At 60.0% G+C, this 27,073-nt stretch overlaps 2 protein-coding genes across 4 annotated transcripts in view; one reads left to right on the top strand and one right to left on the bottom strand.

Moving 5' to 3' along the window:
* Positions 1-10,497, bottom strand: part of GAS6 (growth arrest specific 6) — a 31,356-nt gene extending 20,859 nt beyond the window's left edge. Inside the window, exons 1-3 of one of the 3 annotated variants that reach the window (XM_032314239.1) lie at positions 10,253-10,497; positions 9,795-9,961; positions 103-127 (exon numbers count right to left, since the gene is read on the bottom strand). In XM_032314239.1, coding sequence (XP_032170130.1) covers positions 103-127; positions 9,795-9,961; positions 10,253-10,331 — 271 coding nt within the window. In that variant the 5' untranslated portion in view covers positions 10,332-10,497. The remainder of the gene's footprint in view (positions 1-102; positions 128-9,794; positions 9,962-10,252) is intronic. The other 2 variants (XM_032314241.1, XM_032314238.1) reach the window with 2 other exon arrangements.
* A 6,402-nt stretch (positions 10,498-16,899) lies between these two features.
* Positions 16,900-26,372, top strand: LOC116574568. The gene is made up of 6 exons (XM_032315367.1): positions 16,900-16,995; positions 21,910-22,086; positions 22,590-22,728; positions 24,726-24,821; positions 24,905-24,988; positions 25,559-26,372. The coding sequence occupies exons 1-6, from the start codon at positions 16,900-16,902 to the stop codon at positions 26,008-26,010; spliced, it is 1,044 nt and encodes a 347-aa protein (XP_032171258.1). The 3' UTR covers positions 26,011-26,372.
* Positions 26,373-27,073: the final 701 nt, after the last annotated feature.

Raw genomic sequence — 27,073 nt, 5'->3', positions numbered from 1 at the left:
GAGGCACACACAGGTCCAGTAGGTGAGCTCCGGGAGCCGACGCAGGACGCGTGTCCCCCTCTATTCCCTTACGACGACCGTAGAGGCAGGGACTCAACTTACCTAAGTATCTTGGATAAAAATAGTCCTGCAGAAGAAGAAGAAGGGGCAACAGTTTACTGGCACAGTACGAGACTCCCCAAACAGCCACCGCGCAGCTGGCCAGGGACCTCGCCTTCCTCCCCAGCAGGTGGGAACAGACGCCTGCAGAGGCAGGTATCTGAGGAAGGTGGGAAATCCCCACAGCTGGCCCCGTAACAGCCGGTGAGAACCACCCAGAAAGCCACTCTCTGCCAGAAGACCACAGCGTGAGGAGGCCAAGTGGCAGGGCCCAGGCTGCTCACGCGGCCTCTACAGGACATTCTGCATATGACCGCAGACGTGATCGGACCTTCTGGAAGCAGCACAGTGACGTCATTTACGGGACCTCGGTGGAGCCGTGTAACGCGTCTCACAGGACAAGGCGCGTCCCAGGTACCGTCATCCAGACCCTCCCTGACCCAGGCCCCTCCCAGAGCTGAGCAGACCTCGATGGGACAGTCGCTGCACGGCTCTGATTTGCATCCGCTCTATTTGTAAAAGAAATGGGCGCTGGATGAGGCACGGAGGGTGTAAACGGAGTCCTGTCTGCGGGCGCAAGCTGGCTGTCCAGCGCTGGGACCACCTGGCCCTCGCTGGCCAGTCCGGGCCAGGGCCCATGGCCCCAGCCACAGATGCCAGGCCACGGGCCACTCAAGGCAGCCCCCACCCGTCCACTGTGGTCTCCCATGCAGGGCCCGTTGTGGAGCGGCTTGGCCCTAGACGACCCCCCCCCCCCCATGGAACCGAGTGACGCGGGAGCAGCCCCCACCAGCTGCTCGGTCGGCTGCACGTGAGTGTCCGCCGATCTGTCCAACCTGTGCCACCACGGTGAGGTCGGTTAAATGAGCCCTGCTAGCGGGAGGAGACGGCCGTTCACGACATGCTGTGGCCTGTGCCCGAGGTCAGGAAGCCAGGACGAGCTCTGGACAGCACACGGTCCCCCGAAACCATGCTGACGAGAGCTGGCTTGTGTTTGCAGTGACAGGCAGAGGGGATCCCGGGGCTGCCCACGCGCTGGCCCAGCTCAACCCCACGTGTCCCCTCCCCCACCAGTTACCGCAGCCTGGGCCAAGGTGCCAGGCACACTGTTTTCAAAAAGTCAAGTTTTAGTAAAGATGTGGTTTAAACAGACACATAACTGCTTTAAGAGAGAAGTAATGGTCAGAGCAAGTTTGTTTTTCAGCCTGTGTGACAGTGAAGGGGCCGTTCAGGCAGTTGTGATGGAGGCCAGGACTGGCCAGGCAGGGACGTCCCCAAACACCAGTGTTTGGAGGCCCCGACCTCCTGGCCTCACTTCTTTGTGCTGCTTTTAGTTATGGACTGGCAGCTCCCAGACAGGAAGGCCAGGCGAGGAGGGGTACTCTGACAAAGACCCAAGAGCTGAGGTCACGCGAGCCGTGACATCTTCTGGGTCTTGAGGGATAACTCAGGCCACAGACTCTGTCACAAAGGGAAAGGCTCTGGTTCTGAAGGAAAGATTTAGGGTGGAAGCATGACACACCCACTCAGGAGACCAAGAATCAGACTGGAAACAACACAGAACCATGGACAGAGTACCCCAAGTCTTCGTAAATGGTGGCATTATCACAGTTTTCCAGAAAGCTCTATCATAGTTTCCAAACCATGACTGCTACTAGTTACATGTTGTATGTTTTGATAACGAGGTCTATGGTGAAAAGCATCACTGACCGGAACACCGTGCGCATCCCCTGCAGGCAACCACATCCGCGGGAACGCGGGTTCTGAGACCACGGGCCGTAACCTGGTGAGTTTATCCTACTTTGTGTGCTTGATTTACTTGGGGTGGGGAGAATGCTGATCCGACTGCCCGTCTGGGGACAGGACGGACGACCTAAAACCCCCGTGCACTCCCCCTGGAGAAAGAGACATTTCCAGCTGTCCTTTGACGTTCTCACCAGAGAGGAGGAAATCTCCACGTCCCAAACACAGAATGCGCAGCGGGTCCCACCTGCACCACAAACCAGCCCCAGAAGCCACAGCCTGAGGTTCAGGAGCTGGGCTGGCTCTCAGGAGCGTCCCCCACAGGGAGCCACAGGGCCCGGCCACAGTTCAGAGAGCCAGATTCGAAACCAGGGATCAGTGGCCTACAAACTTACCCTCTTTCTTTCTGACCACACGAGGAGCAAGGCCTGGTGTGGGGCTGCGTGTGGGCTGGGGTGGGGCCAGGAGCAGGGAGTAGCCAGGACCACCGGGCTTGGAAATGGGGCCTTTGTCATCTGGCAATCATTTTTCTCATGGGTTTGCTTCTGCTTTAAGCAACTAAAGATAGAAGAAGGGAGTGAGCAAAACTGTAGGCCGCTGAACTCTAAGCTGAAGCTGCAGAGGGGAAGGACATGTGTGTGCCCAGTGCCTGGCCTGGTGCTGAAGGCCCTCAGGAGCCACTGCCCAACAGTGGCTCGGTCGTGTATCATTCACGAATGGAATGATACACGAATGGAAGGGTGAGTGAACGGACGGACGGACGGACGGACGGACGGATGGACGGACGGACGGATGGACGGATGGACAGATGGATGGGTGGGTAAGTGGGTCAATGGATGGATGGATCGGTGGACGGACGGACAGATGGATGGTGGGCGGACGGACGGGTGGGGGGGAGGATGAATGAACAGGCAACCAGAGTCCTACACTTTTCCCTGACTTGAACAAAGCACCGAATTCTTAATTTTATTGATAACATCAATAAGCACACTGGGGGAAACATCTTAATCAATGCTCTTAGCTTGTCTCTGTCCACACTTGGAAGTAGCCGTACCATCATTCCTCCGGCTTCTGAACTGCCAGTATGTTTTTTATACTCAGAGCCTTAGATTAACAGCCATTTGCCTAGCTTTCCTTCCGCCGGTCCCTCCAAAGGCACCCTCCCAGGGGGAGACGAGCCAACGTGCCTGTGAGACTCAACAGCTGAGCTGTCCCCACTCCTGGCCGGACGGCCCCTGGGCGGAGCAGCCGTGTGGGGAGCTCACACCCCATCCGGGGAGAGGGCTGGTTCCAGGAGGCTCAGCGCGTTGGTTTTGGCCAAAAGCCACCTGCCAGAGCTCATCCCCGTGTGCACAGAGCCAAACGCTCCAACGAACCCAGCCTTCCTGGCAGACGCCCCTCTCCCCTGCTCCTGGTCCCTGGGGGCTCACCAACACAGGAGCTTGTGCCCATGGACAGCCTCTGCCCACTTCCGTCTGCTGTGAGCTGAAACCACAGTGTTTCTGTGATGGGACCTCCCCGTCTCTGCTCCCTAATTATGCTGTCACCAGATCGCCCCTTCACTAAGAAAGGGACCACAGGAGAGGGCCAGCAGGTGGCTGGTGAAATCCTTGAGAATTCCCGTTTGTGGATAGAAAATCCCGTCAGCCTCTGCCCTGCACGACTGCTGTGTCCCCAGTCTGCCCTGCGGTCTGCGCCCCCAGGGCCCCCCATGGGGCCAAAGTCAAGAGCAGCAGGGAGCTGCCCACCCTCCCCACAGGGCAGTCGCCTGTGTGCGGCCAACCTGCCACCCGCCTCCATCTCCACCTCAGACGGTCCCTTCCGCAATTCCAGCCGAAGCGGCACCGGTGACCTAGGCCAGCTCGCTCGCCCAGCCCATCGCTCCGGGATCCCCTCCAGGGGTCACCCTGCACACTTCTTCCCCTGGGCCTCCTCCAAGGCTGGGTAGGGTCTGTGGTCGTCTCCCCCCAGCTGGACTGTGCAAGCAGATCTGCCTTCCAAAAATGGTCGGGAACCACAGCAGCCTCGTCGGCCCACATGCGCATTATCAAGACAGAAGCATGACCTGGCCTCAGCGTGTGGACAGAGCACGGCCACCCCGGTGCAGGTTAGAAACGGGACCAGGAAGGGACAGCTCGTAAGGACCTTCCTGTCCAAACCTCCTTTAACCCTCTGAGCTCCTCAGAGGCCAGTGAGGTCCTTGCAGGGACGCAGTGAACCAGGGGAACCCAGGCAGCATCTAGCATTGAGGGTATGTCTCCCCGTGGACGCCGCTGTCCGAGAGTCCTCCCCTGACACATCTGGGGACTCACGGGACGCTCACGGCCAGCCTGGCTGAGACGCGTCCCCTCAGCCGTGCATCACACACACCGAGGTCTTCTGCGTGTGTCACTGCAATTACACGCTGTGGCCTGACACGGGCCACTGTTTCTCAGTAAATTAAGACTGTGTCACGTCCTTTAATAAGTAACAGCCTGAAATTTCGCTTCCCCAAATTTCAAACTATTTAACAAAGCCGGCTGGGACTTGTGTGTCACAGTAACTCTGCTTATTTACATGACACAAATAGAAGGCATTTTCCATGAGAAAGAGTCAAAAAACCCTGAATAACCTTTGGCCTTAGTGCTGCCCGTTGGTGAACACGATGTCTTTCTTGTCAAACCCACTGACAACTTGAGCTGCTCGTCCAGAGGCTTTTGCTTCCAGCTCCTGCCCTGACTGGAGGAACTCACGGCCAAGGTCTCACTGTTCCTACAATGGCTCTCCGGGAGAGTCCCTATCTGGGCGGGCGAGCTCTGGCCCCTCAGCCTGCACAGAGGCTCCGTCCCCAAGGCCAGCATCTGGGGAACGCGACTGTGTGGGCACGCGGCGCAGACCCAAGACAGTCCTGGGGTCCGCCACATGATGGCATGGGGGGCGGGACACAAACTCACACCCTGGCCCCTGACAACCGCCAACAGCAACGTCCTAACGGGTTCCTCCCTCTCGGCCGGAAGCATCGCGCCCCAGAGACGCACGTCCAAATCCGACGGCTGCCGAGGGGCCACACCTGCAGCCGCCAGCCACGCCCACCGCGACGGAGGGACGCGCCCGCCCAGCCTCAGCGGCCCCCATGTGGACGCACCCAGCTGCAGCGGCGACCCCCGTGGGCCCGTCCCCAGGGGCTGCCTGAGTTCAGCTGCGTGATTTCCCCATGGAGCTCAGTGTCCCGAGAAGGGGCCCTCACCAACCGGGTCTAGATGGTAGGTTTGGGGGGACACAGGTGGACAGACGTGTGTCATTAGCACGGGCACGAACACCGGGAGTCCGCGAGACCGAGTCTGGAAAGCCACGAGCACATCAGCCTCATCCGGACCACGCGCTTGCACTTGGTGGGTCGCTTGAAGCCTGATGTGGTTCCCAGATTCCTCCGCTTCCAACTGCTCCCGAAAAGTCCTAAAACTTGTAACAAGCTGCACCCTGTAGGGGTCGAAACTTAGATGCACACGCCCCAGGTTTGCAGGGGGCTCCCGGATGCACGCTGTGGAGGCCCCAAGCGCTGCGGATGTCCTACAGCACACCTGAGCCCGGTGCCTGCTGCGCACAGAAACAGCGTCCCACCTCCAGCCCCAGGGACGAGCAGAGAGGGGGCGCCTGCCCGCGGTGCCACAGCAAAGGGACGGCCGGGGAGCGTTCGGAATGGCCTGGCCCCAGCTACCCACGATCTCAAGAAACGGGCCGTAAGCCTCCGATTCTTCAAAGGCTGTTTTGTTCCTAAATAACAAGGGCAGACGCTCGGTGTTTTCCAAGACCGTCTGTAATTGCCCTCCTGCAGATGCCGGGCCTGCTGGCAAGGGTGACGTGCCATCCACAGGCCCTGCAGGGTGAAGACCCCAGGGTCCCTACAGACTCCTGGGAGAGAACAAGTGTGGGGGCAACAAAGTGGGGCAGGAGGCCTGCTGGGGCCGGTCCCGCTCTCACCAGCCCGGCGACAGGCCTCGGAGCCAATCGGGAGCCCACTCAGGCAAAGCAAAACCGGCCCCTGGGATGGGCGTGGTCTTCCGGGAGCGAAAGCCCACGAAGCAGAGGGTCCAGGAGGGGGGCCTCCGTCCACAGGGATCAGCGGGGCAGGAGCTGCTTCCCTGAGAACCCGAGGAAGGAGAGGGGCTGCGCCTGTGCAGGGTGGGGTATGCCCGTACCCCAAGGTCGCACAGGAAGAGTGTGTGTGGCTGCACTCAGGGCAGTTGGGGGGGGGGCGTGGGGTGCAAGGAGGCAGCTAGAGGCTCTCCTGGAAGTCACAGCCAGGGTGTCACCTCCCCAGCCAAGGCACCTGCATCCCAGAGGCAAGTCACTGGGGGTAACCAGGTCTCCGTCCGTCCTCTCCGCCCTCTTGCCGGGGCCCTCCTGAGACCCCTTGGGGCCACCCTAACAAGAGACGACCTGCAGGAGAGGCTTTCATCTCCACAGGGATGCCTGTCCCCAACCTGTCCCAGGGAAGAGGGGGTTTCAGGAAGACAGGTGTGTTGGAGGCCGGTGTGCAGCACTCCGAAGCTGACTGGACCCCGAAAGGCCCCCCTGCCACCACTGGGTCGCCCCATACCTGAGGACAGAGATGGAGGGAGACTGGGCAGGGTGGGCCCCTGTGAGCACAAGCACAGCCCAGGGGTCGCACACCTACACCGTGAGGCCCTCCAAGTGTGCCTCTGTCCTGTGCCCTGAGAGCTGTGAGTGCTGTCTGCAGCCCCAGTGAGTCAGGTGCTTTGTGAAGAACCGTGCCTGGAACCTTCCCTGCACCGCAGGCTGCAGCTGGCCGTGAGGGCCAGACACCCCGGCGCTGGGAAGCGGAGACGCGGCTCTGCGCAGCAGGCCAGGCCGGGCCGGGCGGGCTACGTCTTTTGTCCAGAACCCTTTCCGGAAGCAAAGCCTGATTACCGAGATGGCATCCGGCGTCTGGAACCCGCCTGCCTTAAAGGATTTAAGTGGAAGGTGACTCCACTGGGCTGGCCTCCGGGAGCTTAGGAGAATCGCAGCACAGACAGCCGGGGACCGTGTGGGACGCCGCACCGAAGACAAGCCAAGGAGAGGGAAATGCCAGGCAGGGGGAGTAACCGCGTGAGAGGAAGCAGATAAGGAGAGAATCAAACCGCCCGAGCCCTGCAGAGGAGGCTTTGTGGTGGCAACAATGGGGAGCCTGGCCCAGGGGAGTGTCGGGGGAAGGCCGTCTGCCCCCAAGAGGGAAGCAGGTGGGTGGCCAGGATGCTGGGGAGTCAGGAAGGACCCCCAGGTCCCCTTCCTTTCCGGCATAGGTGTGTGATGACCCCTGGAACCAGGAAGGAGCGGCTGTGCCGGTAGCTACCTGCTGTGAAGGTCACGTCCCCTCCCCAAGAGAAGAGAGCCCGTTCTGGAAAAAGCCAGACCAAGCAGGAACGCTAGGCCCGCAATCCCAGCTCCCGCAGAAGCCTCTGAACACCAGAAAGGACTCGGGGGGGGGGGGCGGGGGGCGGCTCCCGGTGCTCCTGCCCATCCAGCCTGGGGGCAGGCCCAGCTCTCCCACGGGCTCGCTCGGCAGGGAGCCCCCAGAACCCAGGAATGGGCCAGGAGGGCAGCACTGCCTTCTGCGTCAGCAAGAAATCAGCAGGAAAGAGCAGCCTTGGAAACTCCACCGAAGCCAGAGCTGGAGCCAGAGCTGGAGCCAGGCTGGAGGTCGTGTGGGGCTCCCGCCGAGCCACGGGAGACAGGCCGCTTCCAGAGTCCCCCCGATGGTGGGGAGGGTGACCGCCGTCCCTAGCCTGGCTGCTCCTGCCTTCCACATGCCAAAGGCCAAGTCCAGACCACAGAGCAAACATCCACACGAGGTTAAAATGAGGGGTCTGCAACCCAGCTGACCTCGACAGAAGACACGGAGGGGTCGAACCTGGGAAGCGGGTAACTGAAGGGAAGGACGGGCTCCTGCCGCTGGGGCTGGTAAGGAGGGGCGGCTCTGCTAGGAGCGAGTGACAAATCCCCACTAGGGATACAGGCAGGGGTGGCCAGGACCTCCTGGGCAGGAACGCACCCAGAGGGCACTGCTTTGCATTAAAATCAGGGGATCTTAAGCAGGCTTTCCTTTTCTTGCCTTTGTAGCAGACATTTGTAAATAAAGTTATAATTAAAACATAAAAGCCATTAAAACCAGGGAGGAGATGAAAGCTCTGGGGAGGAGGACACTATGGTTGAAGCACAGTGTGTCCAGGCAACAAGGAAAAGCCAGGCCAGGGCCTTGGCGAGTGCAACCTGACTGGGCAGGGACTGGTTGGGGGTGGGGTAGCCCTGTCTCCCCGAACTCCTGTCACCTGGACGCCCTATCCCATGGTCTGGGGACCCCAGCACCTGTCACACAATTCTGCAGCCGCCTGGTGGCCAGCCTCACGGCCCTGCCTCCGGGCCCTCAGCAAGCCTCTGCCGGGAATGACTCATGGGGCCACCAGGATTCATCAGTCCAGAAACCGGAAGACAGGCCAGAGAAGATCAGCAACCCTGTTCCTTACAGCCACAGTGAAACTGCGCTGCTGTGCGCGGGCAGTGGCCCTGAGGAAAGCAGCCTTCCCAGAGCGGCCCCACGGAAAGGACTGGCCCAAGGAGACCCGTCGGTGGCTGGCCATCCTGGGAAGGCTGTCTTCAGAAGGGGCTGCAAAGGGGTTGTCATGCCAGTGGATGAGAAATACAAGTGAAACTAGAAACCTGTACAGGCCACACACGCCGTCCATGTATCGCAAGGTTTCCTTCAATCCCAGAATTCCTTAGAAGAACCATTCCGGGAGAACCAAATCTCGCCATCACCCTGACATCACGGTACAAGATGCATCAGTTTCCACACTCCCAGCTTCCAAAGGCATTTGCCCCGGAACAGATACGCACGCAGGGTCCCGTGGGTCCCCTCCGGCAAGACGGCAGACTCCTAAGCCGATGCCCAGTCCACACTCGGGCGGTTCCCAGTAGCCGGCTGCTTGCCGCCCCACAGTCCCCAAGGACATTATTAATAGAAATGTGTCCTGAGCCAGCACAGTCCAGCTCCTGGAGTCACCGGCTGCTTCGAGAGAGCACCTCGCTGAGAGGTGTCCCACGCGGGTCGCCCTGCCCGGGCCCCCTGACCCCAGCCCTCCTGCCCAGCCCTCCCACATATGTTCTGGTCCTATTCCTGTCGGGGTATTTTGGGACCTGCTGTAGCAAGCAGTTCCAGATTCCGTATCTCTCAGTTCCCCTTTCAAACACACACTCCGTCCCCCGCCCCAGGCGGCTGGGGACTGTGGGCAGCCCACACCTCACTTCCAGTCCAGCTGGGGCGCAGGAGTAGGAATAGGGTTAGGGTTTGGGTTTTTAAACATCGCAGCTGTTTCACGTCTTAAAACCCAGAGGGGCTGTGTGCCTCTCTTTCCCTCAAAGGGCTGCCTTCAGGGGTGCTGGGGCAGAGCAGCTGTGATCGGCCTCTTGTTTCTGTTAGGGTGGTGACTTCAGGGTCCTGAGATCAAGCCCCAGCAGGGCCCCGGGCACAGCCGGAGTCTGCTTGACATTCTTTTTCTCTCTTTCTCGCTCAAATAAGAAAATCTTTGAATAAATAAAGTGGCTGCCTCCAGAGGCCTGCTGGGGGAGATAACTGAGGACCCACTTACACACCCGCCAACAGCTGTGGGAGCGCCGGAGTCACCAGGAGGCCTGAGGCTCAGAAGCCGAGGAGGAGGCTGGAGGGTGGGGCTGGGGGACCCCTCTGCCTCTGACCCTGCGCGCCCACCATTCCTGAAGGCTCCTGGGAGGGAGCCTTTCCTGCGGCGCGGTCCCCCCACCCCGACCTAAACGGCTCCCCGCGCAGTCGGGGAAGCGAAGCCTGCGTGGGGAGCGGCCCCGAGGCTCCCCGGCTGCGCGCACGGTCCCTGCGTTCCCCGGGGCGGCGCGGCGGGGCCCAAACCGAACCGACCCCCAGGCGCCCGCGCACTCACCGTCTCGGGGTCGTTCTCGAACACCTCGCGGGCCTCCTCCTGGCTGCACAGCTCCTCGACGCACTCCCTCTCCAGGTGGCCCTGCTTGGCCTCCTCGAAGACCTGGTAGGCGCGTCGCTGCCGGGGCCGCAGGAACTGCGCCGCCTCGCGCGCCCGCAGCATCACGGCTGCCGGGACGCGGGCGGGAGGACGGCGCCGGGAGAGAGCGGGGGACGGAACGGGGGACACGCGGTCAAGCCCGCCCGCACGCGCCGGCCTCCCTCCCGGCCGCCTGCCCCGGGGATGCAGCTGCAGCGCGCGGGCCCGGGGTGCGGGGGGCGCGGGGCCGGGACGCGGGGGGCCGGAGGGCGCGGGGAGCGGGCACCCGCGCTGCCCGGGCCCGGGGGGCGGCGGGTCCTTGGCGGGCAGGGAAGGGGACTCCCGGGCCGGCCGGCGCCGCGGCCCCGCTGGGAACTCACTGTGCGCGGACTCGGAGGCCAGCAGGAGCAGCAGCAGCGCGGTGCCCAGGGCGGCGGCGGGCCCGGGCGGCGGCGGCATGGCTGGGCCGGGCCGGGCCGGGGCGAGCGCGGGGCGAGGGCCGCGGGGGACGAGGGCCGGGCCGGGAGCGCGCGCTCAGAGCACCCGGGAGGCCGTGGCGAGCCGCGGGCGCCGCGGGGCGGAGGCTCCGGTCATCCCGTGCGGGCGGCTCTGAAGGTCACATCGCGGCGGCGGCGGCGGCGGCACCTCTGCGCTCGCGGCCGGGGCTGGGGCGGGGCGCGCGGGCAGGACCGGCCTCGGGGCCGCGCGGGGGCGGGGCGCGCCGGTTTCCACCCGCGCCGGGCGCGGGAGCGGGTTTTCGCGGCGGAGACCCCGGGAGCCCCCGGACGGGGCTGCTTCGAGCGGGGCGTCCCGGGGACAGAGCTGCCCCCAGATCGCGGCGCAGGTCATTGGCTCGGGGCGGGGGCGCACGGGGCGAAGTAAGAGCGAAGTGCGGGGGGGACCGGCCGCCCTCGCCCCCAGCCCTCGCCGGCGCAGCGCGAATGCCCCGCATCGTTTCTGGGGTCTCGAGACTGAAAACCTCCGAAGAAGAGAGAAGCTGAGGTCACGCCGAATCCCCGCGAGGTCGGGCGTGAGACGGAAGGAGCCCCTTTGGGATCTGTTTCCCATAGCGACGACACCGAAAACCTCGCGGCTTCCCAGTACGCAGCTCAGCCGAGAGCAGCGCGGTGCCCGGACTCCGCCGCGTCAAGGGCGACACACGCGCGCACACGGGGTCGGGGACCCAGCGCGCGGGAGCAGAGGCCTGGACACCGCCCTCCCAGGGCCCCGCAGCGCACCTGCCCACCCCCCCATGCGGGTCATTGTACTCGAGGGCTCAACACTGAGAGTCCAGACCTCAGTTTCTCCTCACCTTCTGTAATGGGGGAACGAAAGGTCATCGCTCTGGAGGCTTTGAGGTCAAGGTCTGGAGGTGGGGTTAATGAGCATTAGTATGTTAAATTCCGGGAGGCGAACTTTGATGAGAGGCTCTCCAAAGCGCATTAACAATTTAATAGGTAGGTCGTGGGCGCCTGTGATCCCAGCTACAAAGCTCTCCCTCCTCGCCCGCGGCTGATGAAAGGGTTTGCGGAGCCTCGGCCGAGAAAGAACAGTGCGTTAGTTTTCCGGCCTCTTGTTCTTGAGAAGCGCTGGTTTCGGGAATCAGGGTGAGGCCGTACATTCTCCAGTGCGTATTTCCGCAGATCTTTGGTTAGTTAATCGCACATCTGTTACTTCCCAGAGTTCCAGGCCTCCGGCCCATGAATAGATTACTTCTTACTGGTGTGTGTTTGGTGAAGAGAGTTTGTAGAGTTCTTGCAATTCTGAGTCAGATCCCAATGAGAGGGAGTGTCATGGCCTCTCTGTGTCCTTCTGGGAGGGACACTGGGTGTGGACTCACGGCTTCAGGTGACCACGCATTAGCGTGGTATCTATGGGAAGGGGCCTTTACCTGTTGGCCTGGACCTCAAGCCCCTCCTGCCCCTTCCTGTTCACCCCTTGTACCAAGTTGGTATCTCCAACGCTGACACCTCCCGTTAGGCAGAGACTGGGTTTAATAAAATGCCTTCACAGTCACCCATTTTGGTCACAGCAGAAAGCAAATGCAGGGAACAAGGGAAGAGTGTCTGACCCAAGCTAACCCTGTTACTAATGTAGAAAATTCGCTCTAAGGCAGAAATAGAAAATAGGTAAGAATCAACTTGGATAATGACTTCCAAAACTGGAAAGAGCTGTCAGGCACTCTGTCACATAGCCTGAAATAACAAAGATGCTGTGGCCAGCTGGCCTCCCCAAGGGGCAGGTGACACACCTGGCAACAGACCTTCCATATGGACCATCGGCCGGTCTGTGGTCAGAGATGGAAAGCCAGTGGTCCTCTAGGCAGGGATTGAGTGGGGTCAAAGTGGGGGTTTAGGAAACGACGTATTTTTGGGAAATAAAAGTTCCTCCCTCCCCTTTCCACCATCACATCTGTGGGTGGCGATGACTTCAGGGCACTAAGACCATTCACTTACATATCCATCAATGAATCGAGTTGAGTCCCTGCCATTTTGTCTTAAAAGGCAGCGAGCTGGCCGATGACCAAACCAATCAGACTGGGTTTTCGTGGCTTCTCAATCAGCCTTACTGAGGCGTACAGAAGTATACTAAGCTGCATAGTAAGTTTTGACATCTGTGGTGAACACGCACACCTGTAAAACACCCCCACGATCGAGGTGAGAACAGAGCCGTCACCTCAGAACCTTTCCCAGTTCCTCCGAGCCAAGCGTCGCGGCCCTACCTCACCCTGTTCGGGCACAATCACCGACCCACTTCCTGGCGCTACAGAGCACCTCGCCGTCTCTGGACTCTCGCTCAACAGGAATTGGACAGAACGTGCTTTTTTGTCTTGCACGGGGCGTACTCACTCGCAGACTCCCCTGCAGCAGGCCGCATCAGGTGCACACTCTCTTTCCTTCCTTGGTCGGTAGTGTTCCGTGGGTCGGGTGGGTAAGCGCCCGCGCACTGCTGGCCTCCGGCTCTTTTCCAGTTGTTACCGACAGAGCGGCTGCGAGCGTGCGTGTGTAAGCTGTCATGGGCGCATAAGCTCTAATTTCTCTGGCGGAAATACCGAGCACGGAACATCGGACTGTACCGTAGGTACTTGACTTTTTAAGAAACTGACAAACTTTTTCAAAGCGAATTACCATTTTGTGTTTCCACCAGAGTCTCTGGGGTTTCAGGACATCTCAGCCGCACTTGCCACGGTTGGTCTTTTTTATTTTAGCCGTCCTAGCCGGTCTGCTGTGGGATTCCCTTGTGACGTGAATTTGCATTTTTCTAATAACTAATTATGACCAAATTTTAACGTACTTACTGCCATCCAAATATTTTTGGTGAAATGTCCATTTTTATTTCATGATCTTTTGTCTTTTACTTGGGCTCTTTGCTTTTCCAATTATTGACTTATTTTCTGAGTTTTAAGAGTTCTTTAAATCTTCTAGACATAAGTCCTGGGTCAGGTTGTGGGTTGCAAGTATTTGTTCCAGACTGTGACTTGGTTTTTCATTCTATTAAACAATCAAGCTCTGCGCGTTCTCTTCTTAATTTTGAAGTAAAGTTTATTATAATTTTTATTATTTTTAATGAGTCTGCTCTTCAAATTATATTTGCTTAACCCCAGGTCACAAATATTTTCTTCCAGAAGTTTTATAGATTTATATTTTACATTTAGAACTGTGATCCACTTTGAATTCACTCCGACATATTTCATATTTTACATCCTATTATAAATGGACTTTTACAGTTTCCATTTCTGATTGTTTAAATATTTGCTTTTTCAATACGTATCTTTTGTCCCACAACTTTGCTTAATTAAACTACTAGTTTCAGTGTTTTTTGGTAGATTCACTAGAATTTTTCACATAGACGATCACGTTGTCTGTAAATATAGCAAGTCGACTTCCAATCCGGGCACCGCTTTCGTCTTTTCTTGTCTTACTGACTGTCTAGCGACCTCCGCGGTGTTGACTAGAAATGGTGGCAGAGGACCCTGATGCAAACAATTCAGTCTTTGACCGTTGAGTGTGACGTTCGCTATAGCTTTTTATAGATGCTTTTCATTGAGATGAGGGTCTATCTGTAATTTTCTGAGTTTTTTTCATTAGAAATAGATATTGGGTTCTGGCAAATGGTTTTTCTGCATCTGTTGAAACGATCATATTTTTTTTCTTTTTCCACTCATTAATATGTGAGTCACCTTGATTGATTTTCGAATGTTAAGTGTCATGGTGTATTGTTTTGCTAATAGAGGAGCGTCTATGAGCATATTTTCTTTTCCTGGGCGGTCTTTATCTGGTTTGACACCCGAGAAGTTCTGGCCCAACAGGACAAGTTAAGTGCTTCCTCCTCCTCCGTTTAAGGGGAAGAGTTTTGTGGAATTGTGTTATTTATTCCTTAAATGACGGACGAAATTCATCCGGAATGCCATGCAGACCTGGAACTTTCTTTGTGGGAAGGTACAAATTAAGCTTCTCTCGCAGACTAACGGGTGTTTGGGTTACCTGTTTCTTCACGATGGGGTTTGTGCGGACACTTGCTGCTCGCCCAGGTTGTTGACTGCACCGGCATCAAGTTACTGGTGATAGTCGGTGTATTCGTAGAGCTGCCGTGATGACGTCTCTCTCGTTCTCAGTAATGATAATCTGTGTCTTCTCTCTTTTTGTCTGCATCATTCTGGCTAGAGATTCGACAGGTGTATTGATCTCAAATAACCAGCTTTTGGTTTAATGTTATTTCTCTATTATTTTTCTGTTTTCTATTTTATCATTATCCAATCTCATTTTTATATTTTTTCTTCTGTTTACACCGCATTTCATTTTCTTTTCTTTATCGAGTTTCTTAAGATGGAAGCTGAGGTCATCGATTTGAAACCCTATCTCTTTCCTAATACAAATCTTCTTCAGTTTACAGTGGGGTTTTGCCCCGATAAACCCAGCATACACTAGAGATACCATAAGTTAAAAATGCTCGTAATACACCTCAGCTACTGGCCCTCGTAGCTGTAGCTGAGTCTGGCCCTCCGTCGTCTCCTTGTGAGGACCCCCGGAGGACCTGGGGGCCGGGTCTGCGCAGGCCGGGGCTCGGCCGGCTCCTTCTCCGGGGGGCCCACAAGGTGGTCTTGCCGCACCCAGCCGTCTCCCCTGTCTGTCCCGCGTGACCTCGGCGATCCCAGGGCGACCTCACTTCCTTCCTGTCCCTCCTCCTTGTCTGATTCCCAGCTGTCGCGGGCAGGGCGCACTCGAGTCTCTCTGACGCTATCTTGTCCAGGACAGAAGTCCCCAGGCATATTTTAATGAAGGGTTTAAAAAAAAATCATGTTTTGCAAGCCACTGGTTTAGTGGTCTTTTGTTTTCACAGATGCTATTTATTTATTTATTTATGGAGCCTGCGAGGGTCGGGGGGAGGCGGAGAGGGAGGGAGAGAGGCCCCCAGCAGACCGTCCACGGAGCGTCGAGCCCAGCGCGGGACTCGATCCCATGACCCTGAGACCACAACCCAAGCGGAAATAGAGTTGGATGCCCCGGCGGACTCAGCCACCCCTAGTGGCACCCCTGGTGGGTTTTTAACTTAACAGAACTTAGTGTCTTGTTAACCAGTGGTTTTTAATGAGCCAGAAGAGCACAGAGGCTCTCCGAGTTTCACCGGCTGTGAGCTCTTGATCTCTGCCACAGCTGGTTTTGTGAGTGTGGACCGCATCACCATGTAAAGTGTACTTATTACTGTGGACTGTGGTCAGACGTTTGGAGAACACTCCTTCCCGAGGCGGATGAAGGTGAGCAGCCCTCATTAAGGTGAAAGTCCTTTCGTGGATAAGTCGTCTGGGCTCTTCCTTGAGGGGGACCAACTGGTTCCAGTTTTTCAGGGATGTTCCCAGTTTTAAAATCAAAAGTCCTAGGTCCCAGACCGCGTCAGCCCGGGGCATCCCAGCATGGTTACTGCCTCCTTGGGGTCCCTTTGCAGCCTGTGACTTACAAGGGGTTTTGTGCCAAGTGTTCCCACAGAAGTTGTTTTATGGAATGCCACAGAAACAGCGTGTGTCCAGGTAAGGTTGCCTGTTCCAGCCCGGTCAGCTCCTTCGTCGGAAACATACAGCGTCGGGCTCGCCTGAGACCCAGGCCTGGTGCTGGTGCGTGTGCAGCTGGCCGGGCCGGGAGGAGGTGCGTGCGGAAGGGAGAGGGACCTTGGGCCCAACAGATACACTGACCTCTTCCATGAAGAGAGATCTTGGACAAGCCACTTCTCTTCTTCACCCCAAATTTCCTTACCTGGGGCACGCCTGGTAGAGCACATGACTCTTGATCTCAGGGTCATGAGTTTGAGCCCCATACTGTGTGGACAGATGACTGAAAAAGATTTCCTTATTCACGAAATAGCTTCCTGAGTCCTGGTCCTTCCCACGACAGCTCCCTGGCCTAGCTTGTGGCCGCGCAGCTCCCACTCCGGACTCCCTGTGGTCTTAGGAGAGAAGAGCCCAGCGGCGATGTCTCTGCTGGCCTGTCTGACAAAGGAGCAGGGAGCTGGAGGGCTCCCACTAACCTGTCCCAAGAAGCTCCTGCCTTCAGGCCGTCACAGAACTGCCACATGAGCAGCCGGGACAGGGGAGCCTCGTGGAGGCTGAGGACCAGGGCGAGGGCGCGGGTGCTGCCGGGCAGACAGGGCTGCTGTGCCCAAGACAGTCGGGTGGGGTCACCTCCGGGACCTGCAGACCCTGGGAGAAAGCATCGCAGAGCCTGCCTGTCTTGCCTCCGTCACCCCGACGCACTGCCTTCTCTTGTCACGGCCCAGAGCTGCGCAGAGACTGTGCCTCGCAGGGACGTGTGCCGCCTTACACAGACCCGGCACAGGTGTGCTGCGGGTGGGGACGTGCTGTTTGGGTCACTGGCCATCCCGGCCTGCACTGACCTCAGGGTTCTGGCTACACCAGGCCCCAGCCTCTCGCCATCCTGCGGGTCACGTTGCCCGTGTGAGCAGCAGGGACGGTGCAGCCGCCAAGGCTGGCAACGTCCTCGTGCCCAGCGGCTCCTCGGGCAGGCCTCGGGCTGCGATGGCGGCGGAGTCCCCACTCCCAGCCTGGCCCCGTGAGCACACACCTCCGGCTGGGACCGTCCTTCAGGGCGGGACGGAGCTCCGGAAAGGGAAAGTGCGAGGCAGGCAGCATGCAGTGGCGCCCCTCATCTAGAAGACGAGCGTTTGGTGTTGGAGGTGTGTGTCAGTGCATTGTAATAGGAAAGCTGGTGTTTTTAGAGCTTCCAGAACGATAATTTTTTCAGAAGAATTTCTCCCCGCTGCTGATATAAATATTTTTTGAGAAGTGCAGAAGTTGGTGTAATGACCGGAAATGTGGGCATTTTGTGGGGTTTCTGTTGCTCTTTCCGGCAGAGACCGTCCGACAGCATGACAGTTTATACAACTTCCTCGCCCGGCTTCTGCCCTGCCCCACACACTATGCATGTGCTTCCCGTGTTTTTATCGTGACAAAGATACACATTTGCAAAGCCCCGTCGAAAACGTTCATCTTTTTATACCCAGTTAGCATCTGCAACAACTACGTTAGCAAGTAACTTTTTTTTTTAAAGATTTAATTTATTTATTTGAGAGAGAGACAGTGGGAGAGAGCACGAGAGGCGAGAAGGTCAGAGGGAGAAGCAGACTCCTCACGGAGCTGGGAGCCCGATGCGGGGACTCCGACTTGATCCTGGGACTCCGGGACCGTGACCTGAGCCGAAGGCAGTTGCCCAACCAACTGAGCCACCCAGGCGCCCCGTTAGCAAGTAACTTAGCAGATGCTGGGCTACAGCGTGGCAGGGCCCCTCAGCCCCGGGAGTGGTTGGGCCCCCAGCAGAGAAGTGGCGGCTTACATGCAGTCCCGTCTCCACATCCCCAAGACCGACAGATCCTGCTGTTGGCCGTGGCTCCGTGGACAGGAGGCAGGAGGATGTGGGATTCTCCCCAGCGGACGGATGAGAGACCCGGGGCCCCGGGGCCACACACCACACTTCCCTGTGTCATTAGCAACCCGGAGCTCTGGGGCACACTGACTTCTTGACCTCCAGCGACCCTACTCTTTGTGCAGTGACCGGGACAGCCTTCTGCCGTGTGTGTTGTTTTACCTCATGGTCCCGTGATGCACGGCCAGACTCCTTCTGCCTCGTCAAAGGCCTGTGTGCCGGTGGGCAGGTGGGACCAGGTCCTGTGTCTGTGGGACCCGCCTCTCCCCAGCTCGGTGTCTCGGGCTGTGAAAGGGGCCAACAGTGCTGTGCTGGGAACGGCAACAGTGAGTGCAGACGGAGCCCGTGGCAGAGGGCCTGGGTTCCGCACTCACCACACCACCCGTTCCGGTGACCACTGTTCTGACCGTTATTGTCGCACTGACCTGCTGTGCAGGCTGGTTGAAAGGGAGAGTTTTAGGGATTCTGGCCACAGCGATCATAAGGCAAATAATGGGGAAGATAATCCAATGCCCGGTTTCCAGAGTAAACCTCAGTCTCTGGCTCCGAAGAAAGACTTTTTGTTTTGTTTTGTTTTGTTTTGAGAAGAGGCGGGCAGGGGTGGGGCAGGGAGGGAGGGAGGGAATCCCAGGCAGGCTCCCGGCTCCGTGCCCAGGCCCACCCAGGGCCGGATTCACCACCCCGAGATCACCGAGATCACCGCGGAGGCTAGAAGCGGGAGTCGGGAGTCTGCGGCGGAGCCCCCGGGGGCCGGACCGGTCCTGCAGCACAGGGCGGGGCCCTGGGGGCAACAGCCCTCTCCCCGCCCCACCCCTGTTCTCTGCAGTGTGGGTGCAGGGATCTCGGTGGGGAGCCTGGGGGCCGCACGGGGTGTCTGCAGGGGCTCTGAGTGTCGTGCTCCTCAAGCTGGGGGTGGGCAGGATACGCTCCGCACCCTCTAGCCCCTGGGAGGGCCCACCCCAGCGGATGGCCCGGCACCAGGCCGGGTGTGGGTGGGGGCGAGCAGTCTGGCCCCCGGCTTCTGGAGGAGGCCCCAGCGGCCCGTCCACACAGGGCCATGGAGGCCCCCATTACTGGGAACTGTGGCTGAGGGGTGTGCCGTGTCCTGAGACGCTGGGACCAGATTCCTCCCTGCAGAGGAGGACGACCCTGTGGGGCCGCGCTCGGACCGTGGCATTGGGGACCCTGGCTTGGAATCCCAGCCTTGTCTTAGAGGTGAAGGGGCTGTGGGCGCAGGGGGCAGGGCCACTTCCCCGTGTCCCTGTGGGCCCCGTTCTGTTTAATTTCTACCTTAGTTTCCGCGCGTGTCCGTGACGGCCTCTGCTCACCCGCCGTGCGGGGTCTTCTCGCGAGGGACGGGCCGACGTCTGTCAGGAGTGCGTCCCCCCCACCTGCCTTTTCCCTGTGCGCAGCGGGAGTCCATACCTCTCTCCGTGCCGCACTCGGGCGCGGACGGGCCTGCATCTCCCCCCCGGATGTGTCCGCTCCAGCAAGGACGTGCTGGCAGGTACAATGCAGCAGGAAGGGCTCTGAGGCCAAGAGAACTCTGTGGGGCCCCCCGGGGCCTCCCCACCCACAGATGGGGGCGCACTGGCTACCTGCCTGCCTTGCTTCTCCCGGGCCAGCCGCACGCCAGGGCCGTCCCGAGACCGGAGATGCGTCCTGGCCGGGTCACGGCTGGGATGTGGGAGCCGAGGAACATCGGAGAATCAGGGGTCAGGGCAGGAAGCCCAGAGCGCTGCCAGCCACACGCCCGGGTGACCCAGAGGACTTGGAGTCTGTGCTCATGGGTGGGCTCAGGACGGCTTTGCCCGAGTCCTCCTGGCCCGGGTGCTGGGAAGAGGACAGTGCTTGTCCCCCGAAGAGGCCACGCGCCGTCCTGCTGGGTGTAGACAGCACACGGGGGCTTCCTGATAACACCCTGAGGACCAGACGCTCCTGTGGATCCTGGGGATGATGACCTCGGGATGCCCCAGACGAAAGTCGGATCACTGCTTACCCAAGTCTGCAGCCCCCGGGGATGGACTCTGAGCCCGTGCTCCGTTAGTGTTTGGGCGCGTGGCCTGCGACCCGGATCTCCCAGGCTGGGCAGACCGGAACACACACACACACACACACACACACACGCTGGATTTGTCTTAAGCCGAGGTTTGCAGGACCTGCAGCCCCCAACCCCTGAAGCCCCCTCTTCCCCACCCCTCCGACTGCCCGCCCTGCCTCCCCAGGTCCCCCTTCCCATTCCACATAGTTTTCCTCTGGGGGTCGGGGCACGATCGGGGAGAGAGGAAGGGCATGTGTGCGGACAGAGGCCTTGTGGAGACACCCAGAGGGACCCCAGGGGCGTCACTTCCCTGTGGCTGTGATTCGATACTCGGAGGACAGAGGCAGGACACGACACACCCCGCCTGACACTCACAAGCCGGCCCACCTGTGTTTGCAGCTGAGCTCCGACGAGGAGAAGCAGGGACGGAACGCCGAGGGGTCATGTTCCCAGTGGGGGTGTTTGGGCCTTTTGGGGGGCATGTGGGGCCCCCCAGCCCACCGTGGGGACCGGAAGCACTGTGGGGACTGTTTTGGTTTGGACGGAAGATCCTTCCAGCCCCAGCCCCACTGTGGCAGAGCTCTCCATGTGCAAAACACAGGTGTCGTCCCCGCAGGAATTTACCGTTCACGTTTCTTCGAGGCGCCACGAGGAAGGAGACAGACCACCTCCCCGCCCAGGTGGGACAGCCTGTGGAGAGTGCTGGAACCAGCCCGAGGGGGCTGTGAGGGCTTGTGCAGTCCACCCAGACGGGCCAGGGCAGGACATGCCTGGACTCCTGTGGGGACTTGGGCTCGCAGGCCTGAGAGAGACGCTGTATTGCAGGGAAAGACCCTCCTGGCAGTTGGCCCTGAGCAGGTGTTTGTGGCAGGGAGTCCGGACTGTGGCCTCAGAATGCAGGGCCAGGGCAGAGCAGTAAGAGCCGGAGTCTCGGGACGCACACGTGAGCCCCGAGCGTGGGGACCATGGTCCCCGGGGCCTGCTCACAGGCTGCACCTGCTGCGCTGCGCGCACATGTCACGGCCATCCCAAGCCTGGCGTGCGAGCGTCCGCCAGCCCTCCGAGGCTGAGCACGGGCTGTGGCATGCAGAGGGACGTGGGCAAGGCACAGCCGTGAGGAGGCCCCGTCCCCTGAGCGCTGCGGGGGCCCCACGGCGCGTCTGCCCTGGGCGGTCCCTCCTGAGGTCCCTGGAAGGGAAGCTGCGTGCCCGTCCCGTGTGCGGCACTGGTGACGTGGTGGGCGTCTCAGGCTAAAAAGGCCTAATTGCAAAGGTGATCAGGAGCGTTTTCTTTGCCGGGAGAATCACTGACTCCTTTCCCATGTTTGGCCATCAGGAGCTTTGAGAGTCACGTGACCTACTTTAGTCCTCTAGGAAGTCCTGCCGGTACGGTACGCAGAGAGCCTCTAACGACACGGACCGTTCATTGACTGTCACAGCATCGGGCTGATTTCCGACTTTTCTGCAGAAAGCACCGCAGGGAGTTCGGAGGCCAAGCCCAGGGCGGGAGGTGGCCTGGGTGGCTGGGGCGCTATCAGCCTCCAGCATCTCTGGGGAGGGGGCTTGGGGGAGGGGGCTGGCTGCTTACCCTGGGAGAGTCAGGGGCCGCGAAGCGCTCTCTCTCCCAGTTTCCCCAGTAGAAATGAGAGAGAGCGCGACCACCAGAGACTTACCAAGTCCCCGATACTCTCAAAAGCCTTCTTCTTCATTGTTGTCTTTTTCAAAAAGATTTTACTTATGTATTTGGCGGAGAGAGAGAGAGCTCGCGAGCATAAACTGGGGAGAGGGGCAGAGAGAGGAGGAAGCAGGCTCCCCACGGAGCAGGGAGCTGACACGGGACTCGATCCCAGGACCCTGAGATCATGACCTGAGCTGAAGGCAGACGATCCCCGACAGAGCCCCCCAGGCACCCCCAGAGCTTGCTTTCTTTGATGAGGGAGGGGAACCAAGTAGGCGGGCCTGTGGCGGGAAGGGGTCAGGCCCGTCTGGGAAGGAGGTGCCGGTGTCCGGGGGACTGAAATCAGCTTGGGCCTCCCTCTGCCCGTCTCCCCGGCCCGTCCCTCCAGGGGGAAGAGACTGGCACAGCTCTGCAGGGGCAGCAGCCGTGCCCCCCTGGCTTCAGACCAGCACACAGTGGAGAGCACGCTGCCCGGGAGGGTCAGAGCAGTGCCGTAACCTCAGATTTGAGGACCCTTGGGACAGAAGCTGGTTACTTCGCTTCAGCAGAGACCGGGCGAACCGAGGTACGGGTCCACACAGGGGCTGACACTCCAGAGCCTGATGAGCTTTAATTTAAAAACTCCTCTGACATCGGGCTTGAAAAGATCTCAAAGTATCACTTTAGAGAGCACCAAACACGCGGAGCAGCCGTAGGAGGCGTCGACGTGGACCCGGCTGTCCCCGCTCGTCTCTGAGGCCGGCCACGTAGCAGGGACGTTCCGGGCTGCTCGGTGACCTGCACCCCTCTCCACGGGGCCGTCCGGGCTCTGAAAGGTCGTGCACACTGACCTGCCAGCATCTTGGGGCCAAAATATCGCCTTCCAAGTGTCCAAACCTGATGATCCCACAAATGTGGAATGAACAGTGTCAAAGATCTATTAACTCATTAATGTGGGCATCCGGAAGTCGGTCCGGCTCATCCGAATGTGAGCTGGGGAGGCCCAGGGAGCCCTCACTTCCACAGAGGGTCTGTTTATTGGAGGCTTAACAGAAGGAGACAGGGGTTCTTGGCGTTTCCCTTTGGCAGCCGAGAACAGACACGCAGACGGCGGTGTCTGGGAAACAGCGCCAGATGCGACCAAAGAGTCTGGTCTGGTTCTTAGAATTTACCGTGAGAGCCGTCCCTGTGACCCCTGACCCTGTCACAGCTGAAGGGGACACGGCCGGTGAGTCAGAGTCGGGCAGAGCTGCCAAGCCCTGAGTGGCCAGAGGACAGAGTTGGGGGGCCCTGGGGGCCGCACCGCCGAGTCAGCTAACGACGTCAGGGACTTCGGGCCCCAGTGCCAGGCCCGTCTGTGACCTTTGAGCCGCTCGGTGCGTGTGAGGACAGCAGAGGCCGGAGCCCAGGAGCGAACGCCAGCCTCCCTCGTCCGGGCGCGGCGCTGCCCTCCTGCGGGTGGGTCAAGGCTGTGGAGGTGCGGTCGGGGGTCCTGAGAGAGACGCGCGGCCGCGACTTCCCACGCCCGCCCACGCGCCTTCCCGTGTTCCACGCCCCCGTGTGCTCGTTTTCATGTCTTGTTTTCAATTTCTTTCCAGAGGCTCATTTTGAAAATATTATGGATTTCCACTCCATTAAATCTGATAAAGTTAAACGATAAAAAATTTTCTTTTTGGTATAAGTAAAACATTTAAACTTAATCTCCTTTTAAGTCATTCAGTATCTTCTCAAATACTTCAGTGTCCCAGAAAAATGACCGAAAACGTGCATCACGGTGTCCATACGGGTGCACGCTTTTCCTTTGGTCTCAGGTCCCAGCATGGCCTGGCCGGCACTGGTCAGGGCTGGGTGTCGGGACCCCAGGGTGGGGGGTGTCCGGTGGACCCCCCTGCAGTGAAAAGTCACCACCATCGTAGCGATGGTGGTGATAATGCTGTCTGCTAAGGATGGCGGATGTTTTCTCAGCGCTCCGTAAGGAGTCGTGATGGACAGTCCTAAGGACACTTTGCTCCTGTATTTATCTGACCAGGATGGAGCGGACCGCGTGCTCCAGGCTGACCGCGCACGGCTGTGGCCTCCCCTGCGGACCTTCCTCCCTCCCTCCCAGGTGCTCAGAACTCTGTCGTCAGAGCAGGTCTGGGGTGGGGACGTGGGGGCTCTTGACTCACCCTGGGTCCCGGGCCCTGAGCAGCCGCAGGGAGGAGGGGCAGAGGGCTGGTTCCCGGGGTTCTGACCTCTCTAGACTTGGCCCTAAGCCCACCCAGCGGTGGGGGAGGTGGGGCATCTTTGACGGCAAGGCACAGGGTCTTTCCTCTGGGCCATGGGGACCTCCGGGCAGCCCCTAGGCCTCTCCCTTAGGCTTGTGGCCTCTGCCCAGGTGCACAGTGCAGAGGCCTTGCCAGGGAAGCTGCTGTGGGGTCACTTGAGGTCAGGCCTGCCCACCCAGGCTGCGAACTCTGGGCCACATCCTGGGTGAGACTGTGTCTGAGGCTTCCCTGGCCTGGTCCTGAGATCGGTCCAAATGCAGCAGAAGGCAGTGAATGGGGTCCCACTGCCTGGCTGACACTCGCAGGGCGCCCGGGACAAAGGCCACACCCCTGTTCTAAGGCCTGCAGGTGCTGCCCTGAGTCTCCTGTCTGCTGATAGTCCTGGAGTCCCCAGGTCGCCCAGGCCAAGCCTCACAGGGGATTGCCGGCCAAGGAAACGCTTCTGTCCAGCCTCACTTATCTGATCTCAGCAGCGGGTCCCACGATAACAAGTCGCTTCCCCTGTCAAACAGGCAGGTGTGTTCGCAAACATGGTGGGGGCTCCTTCCCCGGGGGTCTGCGGAAGAGGACCCTCTCTGCTCGGGGGAGGACTCCGCCAGCTGGCAGGCGCCGGGTCCTGTGTCGTTCTGGAACCTGCGATTCTCTCCAGCCTTTCCCTCAAGGTCGTTTGAAGTGCATGGTGTCCTCCTGCGTTCCCTCTGGAGCTGGCCCCCCGGATGGCAGCCTGAAGAGTGATCGGCCTCTAGCACAGCAGGGAGGAGAGTCACACAGAGCAATGGACACCGTCGAACGCTTGCGTCCCCCGAAGGCCTGTGGTCTAGACCGTGGCAGTCCCTTCTGTGACCTCCCTGCCCTTCCTGGGGATGGAGGCTGAGCCCCGGACGCCCGGCTCAGCCGTGGCCCCCGAGAGACCTCCGCAGGGAACTCACGGAGCGCCCGGGGTCCCCGCGTCTGTGAGGTTCTCAGGGAGCCTTCAAGTCCGCAGGGAGCAGCGAGGTAGAGCGAGTCCTGTCGTCCCGGGACCCTGGCGGTGATGCCAGCCCGCACCGGCCCGGTTTGTCTACACCCCACCCATGTCCTCACTGCGTATTTTAAGGCAGTCCCAGACATGATATTGTTTTATCCCGAACACTTCAGAAAGTCTTCATAAAAGAAAAGCAGCACAGCTCCGTATTTGTGCCTGGAGGAACGGTCAGTGCCCCCTCGAGGTCACGCTCCGCTGTAAGTGGCTGGGATTCCACGGCCTCCCAGTCTGGTTGATCTCGGCTGGGGCTCCCTTCCCCGCCCATTCTTTGTGATTTCTTTGTCTGCGGTGGGTGGGGTCGGGTGGGAGCAGGCCCTCCCCCGGCTTGGCACCCCCACCCCCTCCCCGCTGGGCCCAGGCTGCAGGCCTCTCCTCGCCCTCCCCCTGCGCGGCACTCCCCCACCTCCACCCTCCCAGACCTGGGGCTCCGGCCTCTGCAGCGGCTGGCCTGGGGCGCCCCCGATCTCGCTGGAGGGGCTGCACGGGACGTCCCGAATTGCCTTCCTCCGGGTCTCATCATTACCGACCACTTCTCTGAGCACAGAGGCCCTTCCTCCATGTGTGGCCCCGGAGGGCAGCCCGTCAGCCCGTCAGCCCGTCGGGAAGCGTGGGGTCAGGCTCCCTCCATCCCCGTGCTCTCATGCTGTACCAGCTTTCAGAGGGGCTGCTGAGTGTCTTAGCGTCTGCCAAGGGGACTTGGGTGGTTATTTTGAGCGTCACTGGGATCCGGGTTTTACCACGGGGATGTGCTTCTGCCTGTCGCACAGGCCAGAGCAGACCGCGGTGGGGCTCCTGTGCGAGCGTCCACCGCTGCGAGCGTCCACCGCTGCGAGCGTCCACCGCGCCCCCTGTGTCTCTCTGCCCGGGGTCCTCAACAGGAGCTGTCGGAGGGTCAGAGGTCGAGCTGTTCTCCGCTCAGGACCAGTGGCACCCGTGGGAGCTCGTGGCAGGTGGGGGCGCCTGCCGACTTCATCTTCCTCTACCGTCACAGACCTTGGCCGTCCGCCTGGGGAAGAGGCCCTCAGAGCTGTGCTCCCCAAGGCAGAGGACGGCCCATCCCTGGGCCCCTCCCTGGGCCCTCCTGTCCTGCCCACAGAGGCCTGGGCACAGCGAGGCAGCGGCGGGAGAGGGCTCCCCGGCGCCGCGGGATGGGTATCCGTGGACATGGGCAGAAGGACAGGAGGGGCCACCAGAGCCGGCCGGCCGGCCCTCCGGATGAGGCGGCATCGGACAAAGAAAGGAGGAACAGGAGGAAGGGAAAGTCTTCCCCCCACCCCGGGGGTCTGTGCGCAGAGGAGCAAGGCAGCCCCGTGCACGGTGCAGAGTCTGGAGACGCCCGTGGGGCCGCCGGGTGTCGCTACCTGGAAGGTTTCTTCCCAAGGTCTGCGTGTTCCTGCCTCTGGCCCTCTACCCAGCCCCCCACAGAACCCCAAGACCACACAGCTTGGAATTGAGTCCAGGACAGGCTGTCCTGCACCCACTGAAAGGCGTCTGCCTGTGACCAGGTGCAGGGACCTCCCCGGTGTGGCTCACGTCTCTGGCACTGGCTCGGCGCACGGCGGACATCCAGCCAGCGCTCCTGAAGGCGTGAACAGCACAAACGCGTCATCTCGTGGCTCTGGAGGCCAGAGGGCTGAGAGAAGGTGTCGGGCGGCTGCCTCCTTCGGGGGCTCTGCGGAGACCCGTTCCCTGCCTTTTCCAGCCTGGGGGCCCCTGTGTCCCTCAGTCCGCAGCCCCTTCCCTCACTCCAACCAGCAGCCTCTCTGACCCTCCTGCCTCCCTCCCTTCCTCTTAAGGACCCGCTCAGACACCCAGGAGTGTCGCCCATCTTAGCATCGGTCTTGCGGGAGGGCGTCGCGGTGGGGAAGGGCGTGGAGGTCTCGGGGGTGTGGCTCTGCTGACCACATAAGCCACGCAGAGGCCATCACCTGTGCACTCTCTCTCCGCCTCTCCGTGCCCCTTTCCAGACAGAGCCCAGGTGGACCTTCGACGCAGGCACAGAAAGTGCACGACGGTAACCCCGCGGGTCTGTGCGAGAACACAGCCGTCGGGGCGCCGGGCTGTTTCCGGTGTCCGTGGTCTGTCTGCTCAGGGCAGCGCCAGCCGGGAGCAGCCTTGCCTCCGTTCCCAGGTTCTCAGGGCCTGTCTGCTGGGGCTCCAGGCTGGGGTGGGAGGCAGAATCCGGGGTCCGGGGGTCCCAAGGAGGCTATATCGCCTCTCCCTGAGGGTGGGCAGCACGGTCCCCGGAGAACTGGGGGCTGCCCAGCCTTGTTCCGCACTCA

Source organism: Mustela erminea, chromosome 15 (genome assembly GCF_009829155.1).
Source record: "Mustela erminea isolate mMusErm1 chromosome 15, mMusErm1.Pri, whole genome shotgun sequence".
NCBI lineage: Eukaryota > Metazoa > Chordata > Mammalia > Carnivora > Mustelidae > Mustela > Mustela erminea.
The sequence above is the reverse complement of the archived record's forward strand: the minus strand, read 5'-3'. Positions and strand labels throughout refer to the sequence as shown.

What these genes read in the sequence shown, in the direction of transcription:
- LOC116574568 (XM_032315367.1), top strand. Translation starts at nt 16,900, where the DNA reads ATGGCGGCGGAGTCCCCACTCCCAGCCTGGCCCCGTGAGCACACACCT. An exon ending in CGGAGCTCCGGAAAGGGAAA is followed by an intron (nt 16,996 to 21,909) that starts GTGCGAGGCAGG and finishes CCGTCCCTCCAG; the next exon opens with GGGGAAGAGACTGGCACAGC. An exon ending in CCTCGAGGTCACGCTCCGCT is followed by an intron (nt 24,989 to 25,558) that starts GTAAGTGGCTGG and finishes CCTGTCGCACAG; the next exon opens with GCCAGAGCAGACCGCGGTGG.